General features: G+C 42.3%; 1 protein-coding gene across 1 annotated transcript in view; it reads left to right on the plus strand.

Annotated features, from left to right (window-relative positions):
* CSMD1 (CUB and Sushi multiple domains 1) overlaps positions 1–13,887 on the plus strand; it is a 1,951,187-nt gene that overhangs the window by 1,280,332 nt on the left and 656,968 nt on the right. Inside the window, exon 7 of the mRNA XM_045086171.1 lies at positions 7,199–7,276. Within this exon, the coding sequence (XP_044942106.1) occupies positions 7,199–7,276 (78 nt within the window). The remainder of the gene's footprint in view (positions 1–7,198; positions 7,277–13,887) is intronic.

Here is a 13,887-nt window from a genome sequence, read left to right on the forward strand (position 1 = left end):
AATGTGAATGGCCTAAATGCTCCCATTAAATGGCACAGCACTGCAGATTGGATAAAAGGAAAGATCCATCCATATGCTGTCCACGAGAGACTCATTTTGAAATTAAAGATACATCCAGACTGAAAGTAAGGGATGGAGAAGCATCTTTCATGCCAACAAACTATAAATGAAAGCTAGGGTAGCAATTCTCATATCAGACAAATTAGATTTAAAGGTTAAGACTGTAGTTAAAAATATAGAAGGACACTATATCATTCTTAACGGATCTATCCAACAAGAAGATCTAACGATTGTAAATATCTATTCCCCCAACATGGGAGCAGCGAACTACATAAGCCACCTGTTAACCAAAATAAAGAGACATCTTGGTAATAATACATTAATTGTAGGAGACCTCAAAACTCCATTCTCAACAACAGACAGATCAACTAAGCAGAAAATCAATAAGGAAACAAGAGCTTTGAATGACACGCTGGACCAGAGGGACCTCATAGATATATAAGAACATTCCAGCCTAAAACAACAGAATACTCATTTTTCTCAAGTTGACATGGTAGATCACATACTGGGTCACATACTGGGTCAAAAATCAGATTTCAACTGATACCAAAAGATTAAGATTATTCCCTGCATATTCTCAGACCACTGTGCTTTGAAACTAGAACTCAATCACAAGAAAATTTTGGAAGAAATTCAAACACTTGAAAGCTAAAGACCATCTTTCTCAAGAATGTTTGGGTCAATCAGGAAATCAAAGAAGAACTTAATCAATTTATGGAAACCAATAAGAACGAAGACACATTGATCCAAAACCTATGGGATATGACAAAGGTGATCCTAAGGGGGAAATACATAGCCATCCAAGCCTCACTCAAAAAAATAGAAAAATCCTGAATATAAAAACTGTCTTTATACCTTAAAGATTTGGAGACTCAAAAACAAATTGAATCTAACCCATGCACAAGAAGGGAAAAAGAACTTTTGGAACTACCTCAAGATAAAAAGCTTCTGCACAGCCAAGGAAATAGTCAAGAAAACAAAGAGGCAACCCACGGAATGGGAGGAGATATTTGCAAATGACAGTACAGACAAAGGGCTGATATCCAACATCTATGAAGAACTTCTCAAACTCAACACCCAAAAAACAGATAATCAAATAAAAAAAATGGGCAAAAACCACGAACAGACCCTTTTCCAAAGAAGACATACAAATGGCTGATAGATAAAAAAGCCTTCATCATCATTAGCCAGCAGGGAAATTCAAATCAAAACCACATTGAGATACCATCTCACACCAGTTAGAATGGAAAAAGTCAGCAAGGCGAAAAACAGCAAATTCTGGAGAGGTTGTGGAAAAAGGGGAACCTTCTTACATTGTTGGTGGGAATGCAAATTGGTGCAGCCACTTTTGAAAATGGTGTGGAGTTTCCTCAAAAAATGAAAAATAGAGCTACCCTATGACCCAGAAATTGCACTACTGGGTATTTACCCCAAAGATACAGATGCAGTGAGAAGAAGGCCACATGCATCCCAGTGTTCATAGCAGCAATGGCCACAATAGCCAAAATGTGGAAAGAGCCAAAATGCCCTTCAAGAGGTGAATGGATGAAGAAGATGTGGGTCTTATACACAATGGAATATTACTCAGCCATCAGAAAGGATGAATACCCAACTTTTGCATCGACTTTATGAGACTGGAGGAGATTCTGCTGAGAACAGAGAAAGTCAATTATCATATGTTTTCACTTATTTGTGGAACATAGGAATAACATGGAGAGCATTAGGAGAAGGGAAGAATTAATTGGGAGAAATCAGAGTGGGAGATGAACCATGAGAGACTATAGACTCCAGGAAGCAAACAGTTTTAGAAGGGAGGGTGCTGTGGGGATGTGTGAGCCTGGTAATGGCTATTACGGAGGACACAGATTGCATGGAGCACTGGGTGTTTCATGCAAACGAAAAATCATGAAACACTACATCAAAAAGTAATGACACACTGTATGGTGACTAACACTACCCAATTAAAGAAAAAAAAAGAATGCTGTTGCCATTAATTCAAGAATAAATTGATATAAAAATGAAATTTTAAATAAATCATATTTACTAAGGGGAAAATATGAAAAGACAACATAGATACAGAAGATTAATAGCTTATAGGAGATAATTGCTTACTTATCAGATTTAATAAAAACCTTTTGATTAAATAATTGCAAGATGAACAGAACAAGAATATTTCTGACGATAAGAAAGCTTCTATAGCTTCATTTGTATACATGTTAGAAACTTAAGTCTTTTATATTACTATATATATTATATATACATTTATATTAAATTAATAAAACTAATGAATTATGATAATCCCCGGAGTCAATAATAAGTGCAATTAACAGGGTTTATATTTTTTATTGCAAACCTTGAGTTCCTCAGATGTGTCCATGGTTGATGTGTATGCACGAAACAATTTCTTCTCTGGTTGGTTAAGATTTCTCAGTGGTTCCTGGTCCCGACTTTAGTAAATTAATTTTTTGAAATCATTTTGCACTTCTTTTACTTACTTGAAATGATCTGAGCTCTTCCTGACAGGTAAAGCGCCGTTTTAGGCACTGGAAGCTGTGGGGATATGAGTCTTAGAAGATATGACTTGGCTTCCCAGTAGAGGTCTAATAAGCATGAGCACCTCTGTGATGTCCCCTGCCAGGGACAGGGGAGGGAACCTGGGAAGCATCCACGACCGAGCTTGATTAGGAAGCAGTTGTGGACGCAGGACGGGAAGGACGTTCCCTTTGGAACGGATAGGGAAAGCAGCTGCATTATAAAGGAACAGTCGTATTTATGTCTCAGCTTTCTGCCACCTTAAACGTGGTTATGAAAAGCCATTGGCATTTCATTATGGGGGTGATTCTCTCAAATCTCCAAATGACAGAAGTGAGGTTTATCCTGACCCTGACAGATTAGAGTAAAAGAAAAAACAAAAAGAGTGAACATATGAAACAAAATAACACATCCTTGCCGGTGCTCCTTCTCAGTCTTTCCTATGCTTCATCTGCAACTATTGTTGCTAGAGTTTTACCTGCTTAAATTTCCTTATAGGAAAGGGGGGACGGATGTATCTGTTTGAGGCGTGGAGTCTGAATCACTGAGGAGGAGTCCAAGGGAGGCCGACGGTGACTGGAGTCCGAGGGAGGCCGACGGTGACTGGAGTCTGAGGGAGGCTGACGGTGACTGGAGTCTGAGGGAGGCTGACGGTGACTGGAGTCCGAGGGAGGCTGACGGTGACTGGAGTCCGAGGGAGGCCGACCGTGACTCTCAGGCTCGAACCTTGGCATTTATCCAGTTGCCTTCCCTGACCCCCAAAAAGAAAACAAACTAATGGAGAGATAGGAAAACAAAGCAAAAAGAGAAAAACAAAGCAAAACTAGGTTGCTAAAAATACGAAGTTTGAAGATGGGGCTTATCTCCAATGTTGCTGATTCCATACGTCTTGAAGTTGACCCAGGAATTAGTATTGTTACCAATCAGGAAGTGTGATTTTGTGATTCCTTCTAAGAATTGAGAGCAAATGGGGTAAACACTTAAATCTGTGAACAGCTTTAGGCTATTGGCAGAGGTTGTCCTGGGAGAGCCATGATTCTGGAGAAGCCCCATCTGCCTGCCCTACTCTCTCCCTCACCCCCTGCATCTTTCCTGGTCAGAGGAACTCTGGGTTCAGGTCTGTGGGGGACTGGGGGAGGGAAGGAGGACCCTGGGTGGAGGCAAAGAGAGCACCACGAGAGGAGGGACCCTTGGAGGGTGGGCAAGTCAGCCGCCTTCTCTTGACAATGTTGCCAGGAGCCAGTGCCGTGCAATCGGAAGACCAGCAATTTGTCGTAAATCGGGACTCAGTGGAGCACATTGGCATCAGCTGCGCGTCACCATTTTATTGGAGGAAAAACCCTTGGTGGATTGAGCTTCACACAACTACATAGACTTATTGGCAAAGTTCCAGAATCCATCAAACTCCCAGATCGGTCCCGGATATTTAGACATCATTATTGTATCATGAAAGCTACTCTTTTTATTTCTCCATACTTTCTGCGTGCGTGGAGTCCTGTTTTTTCTGTCTGTTTATCTGGGTGACGTTTGCTTTAGTTTTATGTTTGTTACTATTTCCCATTGATCCCTGTCTGTTATTTATTGTGCGCTCACTGCCTCTCTCCTGAGTAACTTCAAGACAAAGTTATTTTGGCACAAAACAGTGGTTATGATGGGTGACGCACACGGAGGCATTCACCAGTTCAAATTAAAACATTGTTGCAGGGAGTCTGACGGACACAATCGCTGCTGCCACCAGCACTGTGATGAGAGCAGGTGCCAGAGCTCGTTTTCCCGCCACACGGAGATTAGGATGAGCAGAAGGGCGGATGAGGAGGGAGCGGGCGGAGAAGACTGACTCCTGGTGCCTGCCACCCTATCTTACCTAGGCTTGTTGTGCATCTCAGCTTTGGTGAAAGCTGCCACCCCTCACTCTACCCATCTGATGGCAGCTTTGTCTTGTCCACTCCTAAATCCCAATCCTGGATCTGCTCAGTGGCCAGCACTCTGGTAATGGCTATCTCCGTTTCTTCCAAAGAAGCTTCCCGTGATTCCCTCCTCAGGGGAGGTGTTTGCAAAGGTGCCTTCTACCTAAAAAGGTGTTGTCAGTGCCAACATGGAGGAATTGTCTCCTCAAATGTAAAATCTTTCTTTTTAAGGGAGAGGTGGAAAATGATGGAGAATCAGCTTTTATCCCATTTCAGAAAGAAAAACAAAAAAGTAAAAGTATCCATAAACGATCCTTTTCCTTCAACTTTGGTGACACTCTGGTGATTCTGAAGCCCAAGGGCATGGCTGTCTTCCATGGTCAGCTTCCTTCCTGTTAGGGGACTTTACCTTCGTGCCTTCCACACTCAAGCTGGCCGAGCCCACGGGGGCTCTTGGGTCCTGAGTGAGAAGATCTGTATCCAAGTCACACATCTTCCCCCTGTACATGTTCTACAAATCTGTGAGCCTTGGTTTCCTGGCGTTCTAATATGAGTAAAGTTCTGCACAAGACATACCCGAGTTGTGGGAGAATTAAAAACCATAGCGTTTGAAGATGGTTCCCAAAATGTAAGCTGGCAGCTAATGTCCTTGTGAAGAGTGAGGTGAAAAGTGGGAGGTGGGACTCAGAAACAGAGCTGCAGAGACCTGATAGCCAGAAGGTTGGAAAATAGTGTGGCCAGATGGTGGCAGAGTGGAGAAGGAACAGAGGTTCATTGATATGAGCCACGGAAGGATAATCCCAGAGGATAATTCCTGGGGCCACAGCTAGGGCAAACATGTGACCCTGGAGATAGGAAAGTAATAGCAAACACCATCATAAACTGAGTCTACTATGTTCAGGGACATCTGTTACACTGAACATCTAAACCTTCCTGCACAGCATTAATAACTCTGCTTTTGATATCAGCATCCTATTGTATTAGGAATCTCCAGAGAATCAGAAGTAATAAGTTGCATGTAATTTTTTTTTTTAATAAGAAACTGGACCTCAACAGTTATGGGAGCTGAGAAGTCCCAAGACCTGTACAATGAGTGGGTAAGCTAGGGAACCATGAGAGCTGATGGTGTAGCCCCTGTCCAAAGGCTGGTAGACTCAGGACCCAGGAAGAGCTGATGTTTCAGTTGGAATTTTAAGGTAGGAAAACAAAACAAAACAAAAAACTAATATCTCAAAATTAAGGCAGGTAAGCAAGAAGAATTATTTCGTATTCATGAGAATGTCAGCATTTTTTTCCATACAGACCTTCTACTGATTAGATATGGCCCACCCATATTAGGAAGAACAATTTGCTCTACTCAATTGAGTAAATTTTTAAAGATTATCTATCTATCTATCTATCTATCTAGAATGGCGGAAGCAGTGGAGGGAGAGAGAGAATCCCAAGCAGACTCCATGCTGAGCATAGAACCCAACATGGGGTTCAAAATCCCCTGACCCTAAGATCATGACCTGAGCTGAAATCAAAGTCAGACCCTTAACTGACTGAGACAACCATGTGTCCCAGTTGATCTAAATGTTAATCACATTCAAAAAAACCCTCCCACAGAAGCTCCCAGAATACTATTCATCAAGTATCTGGAAAGTCTGTAACCCAGTCAAGTCGACACATAAAGCTAACCATGGCACACCACGTTACAGATAGTTTAACAGACTCTGAGTAACTTATCCAGACCACATAGCTAACGAGTTGTTAGCAAAGATTCAAAGTCAGGTCTGCATGCTTTCAGGTACTCTAGGTCCAGGCTCATTTATGTAAACCATTACTGTTTAAACTAAATATTACATTTATTTATTATAAATATTATTAAACTATTAATTTAATTAAAAAGAATACAATTTTAATATTTAAAACATTAAATTGTTTAAATTAAAATATTATTTTCTAGTTTCTTCATAAATGTCTCCTCACTTTTTTTTCCCCAGAAATGACCAGAAAATTAGAACTTCTTTAAATGTCTGATGTAGGATCTAGAATAATAAAGTTACTTAAATTTAAACCTGATAATTATGACTTTAGAAATCAATTTCATAGATGATTTTTTAAAAATATTATCTATAGGTAATAAGCATCTGGAAGGATTGGCATTCTTTTATTTAACATTTTATTGAATATTTTATCCCCAGCACTCAGAACATGCTTTCCCATGTTTCCTCCCCATCAATGCATATTTGCTAAACTTTTCATGGTCAGATAACTATGTGAATAAATAAATGAGCAACTTTCAATTGTGTCTACAAATTATCGTGAATATAGCAGATTTAGAAAGCTGCATAGTCACCGCACATACACTGAGAGAGCAATCCCCTTGAGCACCTGGAGAATGATCATGGTTTCTAGACTGGCCATTGCTACTGGTGAGTGACTTCAGATGGAGAAGTTACACTGTATCGCATATTATTTCTAGTTTCTGTCACTGCGGTTACAAGATATGATCTTGCTGTTTGATAGCCTTGCATTAATTATTCACAAGCTCTTATACTTCATTTTCTTTGCATCATTAACCTCTTAGAACGTGTCCCATTTTCCAGAGCTTGGTAGGCAAGCAGTCACGACTGTAAATGCTGTGAGCATAAAGCACTACTTTATGGGATCTCTTTGAGTCGTACCTACTAATGGCTTTCTTTGATTTCTTTCAGTGAAAAAGGCAATTGAACTGAAGTCAAGAGGAGTCAAGATGATGCCCAGCAAGGACAGTAGCCATAAAAACTCTGTCTGTAAGTCCTCTTTCTTTTTACACGAGGCTTGATATGTCAATTGCGGTGAAACCGAGGAGAGAATGGATGGGTTCTGGAGAAGTAATTCTATAAACTGCTTTTCTCGCTTCATTCTTGCTACTTTTCTACCTCTGAAAGTATTTTCTGACAAAGAATATATGTTGGCTTCATGTTGTTGGGGAAGAATGTCATGTAGATACTCTCCTAAATGAATTTCCTAAATGTATCTCAAATCGATCTTTACTCTGTGTCCTCCTTAGTCACCGGGAGACTGGACCTTCGGATTTCTCCCTTAAGTAAGTGTCCCACTGGCAGGTGTTTTGATCCCGGTTTCCTTTTCCAGACCTGTAGATATCATACCCCACCCAGATTGGTGTGTGGGATACAGGAGGCTTGTCTTATCCTTTTCCTATTAAAATGTTCTGAGGAACTGGCCTGAAGAAAAAAATAGCTTCACTGCCAGAAATGCCCTCTCTCCTGCCACTGAATGCAGAGTTCCAAGCAATGCTTAGAGAACCCCCCTGACCCCACTTGGAAGCGTTTGCTGACACAGGCACAGCTAGCTTTTCCCTGGTTTTGTTCCCCTGGTGTCATGTTCCTACCTGTTACAGTCTTTGTTTGTCACAGTTTCACAGTGGGTTTACCTGTCCCACTAAATGCACATCAGCAGGCTCCATCAGCTGGTGCCCAAGTGGGTGTTTCTGGTGTGGTCCTTTCCCATGCGCCATGCTATTTTTAAGCTGTTCAAGCTGTTGGGTCGCCGTTTCTCTTCTTTCCGGTGACTTCTTTTGGTGTCCCTACTTACCCGCTCTCTTGGTGCTCCTTAGGGAATATTTGGGAACCATGCATCTTCTCTCTTTTCTCACTGCCTAACACTTAGTAGAAGCAGAAGGCTCAGGATGGACATCTGGAGTTCCTGCAGCTCAATTCACTCTATTTTTATCCTTATGATATATTGGGCTTCTGCAGCAAGTTTTATGCATAAGAAATACTCCACAAAAACTAATAAACAAAAGTAAAAACAATATACATCATTTAAAAATTACGTTGTAGGTTGACCTATCTCTGCTTTCTTGATATCCCTATTCAATGGTGTCCTTCTCACTGTTTATGTAATAATGGTCCGTTGACTGTGTGATGGCCCTGTTCCCTGGCACTTGAAAAAGGCAAAGAAATAGACACAGACCCCCTGGGTTGTAGGTGTCGAATACTGGGCATGTCTTAGAACTTTTAGGTTATCATAGCAAAGTACCCTGGATTGAGTGGTTTAAATTTATTTCACATGGTTCTAGAGGCTGGGAAGTCTGAGATAAAGGCAGATTCAAGGTCGAGTGAGAACTTGCTTCCTGGTTCAGTGATGGCTGTCATCTCATTGTACCCTTGCATGGCAGAGGGAGAGAGCATCTCCTGTCTCTTTTTATAAGAGACATCATGAGAGCTCCAGCTCATAACTTACTTACCTCCCAAAGGCCCACCTCCAAAAGCCATCACAGCAAGGGTTAGGAATTCAATAAACAACTTTGAGAAGTGCAAAGATTCCGTCTGTCAGATGGTGGATTCCCTCAACGCTGACTAGCTCAGGCCCTAAGGTACCCACCTGCACCCCCCATCAATTTGTAAATATCTTCACTAGACTTTCTTTTTGATAATCATGGGTATCTCATGCAAATGAAATTGGACTAAATAAAAAGACGGAATCCAAACAAAGACAGAAAACAACTGGGGGCGGAGGAAGAAAGGAAGGGCTTTGATAGTAAAGTTTTAGTATTTTATATTGTTAGCTTCTAATTCCGGATGTTCAACAGGGTGGGGCTTGTGGTTCTTCTAGTAATTTTGAAATTTATTTCTTATAGTTGAACTCCTTACTAAAATGACCCACAGCGATGTAGAACCACATGGCAGGTGAACCCTCTAGCCAATCCATCTTAGGTCTGACATTGAGCTCACCTGCTAGAGCCACACTTAGGCAGAAGATTTCTTGGTAAGGAGAACATCTCTCATCCTTATCTGAACAGGACATGAAATGACCAATACCTGCTTACTCATTTGGTGCAAGAAAACATTCTGTCCTTTCTCCCAGCAGTATTCAACTTGTTTTTGATCAGACATGAGACTTAATTATTAGGAAAAACAAATGAGGATTGAACAACCTGAGGACCTTCTAATGTCAGTGATGTAATAAGTGATAAAATGTTATTTCCAGGGAAGGTGTGGCTGGAAAAACAAGGGATGTGTTTCCTAGAGAAATGGACGTGGGTTTTGAAGCTAGAGAGCCAGGATTCAGGGGTTGTAAATGCATGGAGGGTTGCTAAGTCCAGGTTTCATCATTTTGAAGTTAAGGCCATAATGACTTTTGTCCAGTAGATAAAGCAAGGTGTTTCTAGACTTTCCATTCCAGGGTATGGCACAGCAGGGGCATTCGGCAGACCAAATCTATCACAAACTTTCCGTCTAGTAACGGAAAGAAGAGACAAATGTAAGTAGAAGGTTCATCCAGGAATTTACATGGCTTAGGGGGTCTTTTTCTACAGAGGAGGAGGTAATATTGAAACCACTGCACTTATTTCTGTGATCTTAGATAATAGTTTGGCCAATCATCAGAGGTGAGCCTACCACACAGAACTCTCCGGCATCCCTGCTTTATCCTGAGAGCTAGGTTCCATGTAGATCACAGCCTCCGAGGTTCTCAAAATTAAATCCAAGCATACAAGTATCTGTTGTACAACTTACACAGTTATCCTGACCTTGGTTCCTCCGTTGGAGAGTTTTGGTTAATGGATAACAAAATACCCATCACAGATGTTTAGCACAGGGTTCAACAGCCATGGCTCGCTCTTGTCCCTCCTCATCCTGTGCTGACCTCTGTTTTAGTGTTTTTCATTGTATTTTACATGTTTTGATGTTGTGCCTAAGTCTCTCTTCTTCATGAGACCCAGCACAGAGTAAGAGATGTGACAGCCATGCTTGCATGATGACTTTTTAAATTCCAGAATCTTGGATGGGGTGTGCCGTGCGTGCAGTGCTCACACGTGCTCACCTACGGATGCCAGACACGAACAGACACAGTGACAGTCGTCTGCTCATACACCCAGCTCATGTCCACAGCAAGGGGCATGGGGCAGCTGAAGGAGAGCAGGAATGGGAGGCCTCCTCTTGCCTCCTTGAAAGTCCCTTCCACCTGGTTCTGCTCCAAGGTGCAAAGGCCCAAGGTCACATCTCTTCCCAGACATACTGACCCTACATGACCCTATCCCTCTGCATTAGGTGCTAATATTTTTTCCCCTTGTTGCTTCCAGCCTAAAGGCAGATAGTAGCCTAGCTCTTAGTTACACGGTTGCAAGGGACCATACTATGCCTGGTGGCATGTCTGGATCTACTCTGAGATAAACAGCCCCCTTGTAAGTACTCCTGCCTTATAGGATTCTTCTCTGGAGTGACTCCTGTTCCTTCAACATCTTCCTGTTGAAGATGATAGAAACTGCTCAAGATTCTGGTCAACCACAGAAAGCAAACCACCCAGAGATTCAGGTGTTTGAAAAGAAACAAAGGAACACAAACACCAGACAAGGCAAGGAGTCCTGCCTTCTGGCAACATCAATTCAAGTCTACCCAAGTGCCGGGAAGAGAGAGACCCTGGGTATAGAAAAGGAAGGATGTGACAGACAACCTCAAGGGACTCATGGTTTGATGTCAGAAGGCTGGTGTCACAACAGCAGTGAGGTCATGGCGGTGCTGGGATGATGTCAGGCAGCATGCTTTCTAGCCAGAGTGGACCAGGGTTTTATACCTTGTACACTGAGAAAGTTTATGCCAATATTTAGTAGCTGGTATGTAAGTTCAGATAACCCATTTTCAAACGAAACAGATAACCCATCATTTCGTATGAAAATAAACGGTATATATTCCTGGATACGTCACACAGTCCAGTTTCTGGCCTCTTAGCTCAACTCCTCCTGGGCCAGCATGCATTTCCTCCCTAGACCTGCCTGCATTATCCATTTGGTCCAAGACGAGATCCATGAGTGAAGAGTGGTCCTTAGGGAACCTCCCAGCTGCCCCCTTCATGGGGTCACGCACCGCACTTCCTCATCAGTAGCCCAAACTAACATGCACTTAGCATGGATCTCCTCCTCAGAGGAAGAAAGGGAGAACACGTGAAAGGCTCATTTTCCCCGATGTGGAACAAAAGTCCTACACATTCTCTGTTCTACTCTTCTTGACGGAATTGAGTCTTCTGTGAATTTGGCTCCGGAATCCCTGTGTTGGTCAGTTTATTCCGCCAGCCTGGATCTCATGTACCAGTGAACCCTTAGTGATTCACCTTCATCCTTAACGTGCACAGCTTCATCGCAGAGGCTGGGGTGATGGCACAAGCTATGGAGATGCCTCAGCCTCTGCATGATGAGGGCGATCGATTTCCTACATTACTCTTAGAATTAAATGACAGAGGAGTTTATTTTTTTTAATCAGGCTCATTTGTTATTGATGAATAATGTTTTCAGAAAATCTCCAAGATAATTTAGGTGCTAATTGTGGCTGTTGCTCTAAATTTCTAATTATTTTAAGCTTTGAAAAGATGGCAGCATAAATGGGGGCTTCTTCAGATGCAAAGAAGGGCGTCTCTAATACGCTCAGGGGGTGTCCTACCCGGTCTTGCTGGCTCTCCCTCAGCGAGGTGGGCTCGCCCTTACTCCGAGATTGGGTCCTCCGAGTAATTTAATAATCCAAGGGATTACTAAATCGCCACTGCCTATTTTTGAACGATGGTAAAGAGTAGACATTATTTCTTCTCCCTCTTCTCTTTCTTGGCTTTCTCCTCAGAAGAATACAGGTTTAGCAACCCCAAGTGTGAGAACCCTGAGGCTAGATGATCCGTTGGTACCCTTCTAACGCCAAAATATGACAATCTGCAGGAAGGAGGGTCAGCGGAAGCCTCGGTTCTTATTTTCAGCTAGAGATTGTTTTCCCCATGTACAGTCGAAGACAAGCGACTTTACAAATTCAACATCGATGTGTTGTAAGTCGCGCGGATGAATTGATGGCACATGCTGTGTATTGGCCTCTGCAGTCACAACTGTTCTCCCCAAGCAGGGCAGGACATTTAGTGCAGAATCATTATTTAATGTAAAGTAGAATAAAACATTGTGGAGAAACTGAACACTGCCGTGCATTGTCTTACTAGCGCTTGGGTAAAAATAATACCAGAACATTATAAAATAAATGACCCCAGAATTCTTCTACATTTGACTATAAACCATTTATTTCATTGACTTTTTTTTTTTTTTGCTATGAACAATCAATATTTTTTCTACCCTGAGAAAAAAATACCTGAAGCAAAATAGTCCAAGTTGCCCAACAGACCGTCCCGCTAATGAAAAGCGATCGATTGAAGACTGTCTTCTGTGATGATGCTAGGTCCTTCCGTCTTTCTCTGGTTTTTCTTTGGTCTCAGAAATAATTATTTTGAAGGGCACATTTTAAAACTTGTGTGGCTCTGTTTTTAGAATGACACAGCTGACTGTATACAGCCGAAGATACAATCACAATTAGATAAAGTCCTAGTTACCTTTCTAACACCCTCTGACAGCTTCATCCATTTTCTAAAATACAGCGTCATAAATGATTTTCTATCTGCCTGGGATCATACTGCATTTATCCACTTATCGCTGTGATTGCTACATTCATAAACTTCATTTTTTGTTAAGTTTGGAAAATTTAAGAACATGTGGAATATGCTAATTATAGAATTCTCTTTAACTTACATTCAGATGTGCTAAAAAAAAAAAAAAAAGATTAACCTTATGCCTCGCACAGTTTCTGCTTTCTTGTCAGATTCTGCGCTAATAAGGTTATCGCAAACAAAGGACTCAGTCCAAGAAGAGTCTCTCATATCAGCCTTTTCTGTAAATAGTGACTCATGGAAGTTAATGGAAAGAAAAATAGAAACCATTAATGGGGTTAAAACAAGAGGTTTTAAGAAAGGTCATGTGATCCTAATAACTATCACCTGGAAAGCAGTTCCTATATGATCCGCTTCCAGAAAGGAATGAGACCTGTTTGCTTTCTGATCCGGACTTCTCTCTGGGTTTCCAGACTCTGACATCCACCTGCTCACCCCACATTTTTATGCCCATATGTGATAGACATCTCTCCCTCTTACCAGATCGCTCCTTTTCCTCACCCAGGACCTGCAGCTGGTCCCAGTCCTCTCTGCAGGAGCCATCAAGCCTGACCTGTCCCAGCACACGACAGAGGTCAACCAGTCCTGTTTACCTCCCAGCTGCCATTGTCCCTGGCAGGCAGCACTGCGTGAACCGCATCCAGCCTCCCTGTCTGCCTGTTCCCCCGTGGTCCCCGCCACGCCGTCACCAGAGTCATCCGGGAGAAACAGCAGCGTGTTCCGGTCATTCTGCTCTAAACCCTGCAGAGGTTTCCTTCACAGCCCCCGAAAATCCAAATTCTTTTGGAAGTCCCGCACGACGACCCCCTTCCGTCCCTGCTCTATCGCCTCTTCTTGCCCCATCCCCTGGGTGGGAGGGGTTTTGTCAAGACCCGGACCCTCTTCCGCCTCTCTCTGTTCCTCTGCGTTTCCATTTGTCCTCCAGAGTCTC

The sequence above is a fragment of the Mustela putorius genome, unplaced genomic scaffold (assembly GCF_011764305.1).
Source record: "Mustela putorius furo isolate JIRA1106 unplaced genomic scaffold, ASM1176430v1.1 tig00000905_pilon_pilon_pilon, whole genome shotgun sequence".
NCBI lineage: Eukaryota > Metazoa > Chordata > Mammalia > Carnivora > Mustelidae > Mustela > Mustela putorius.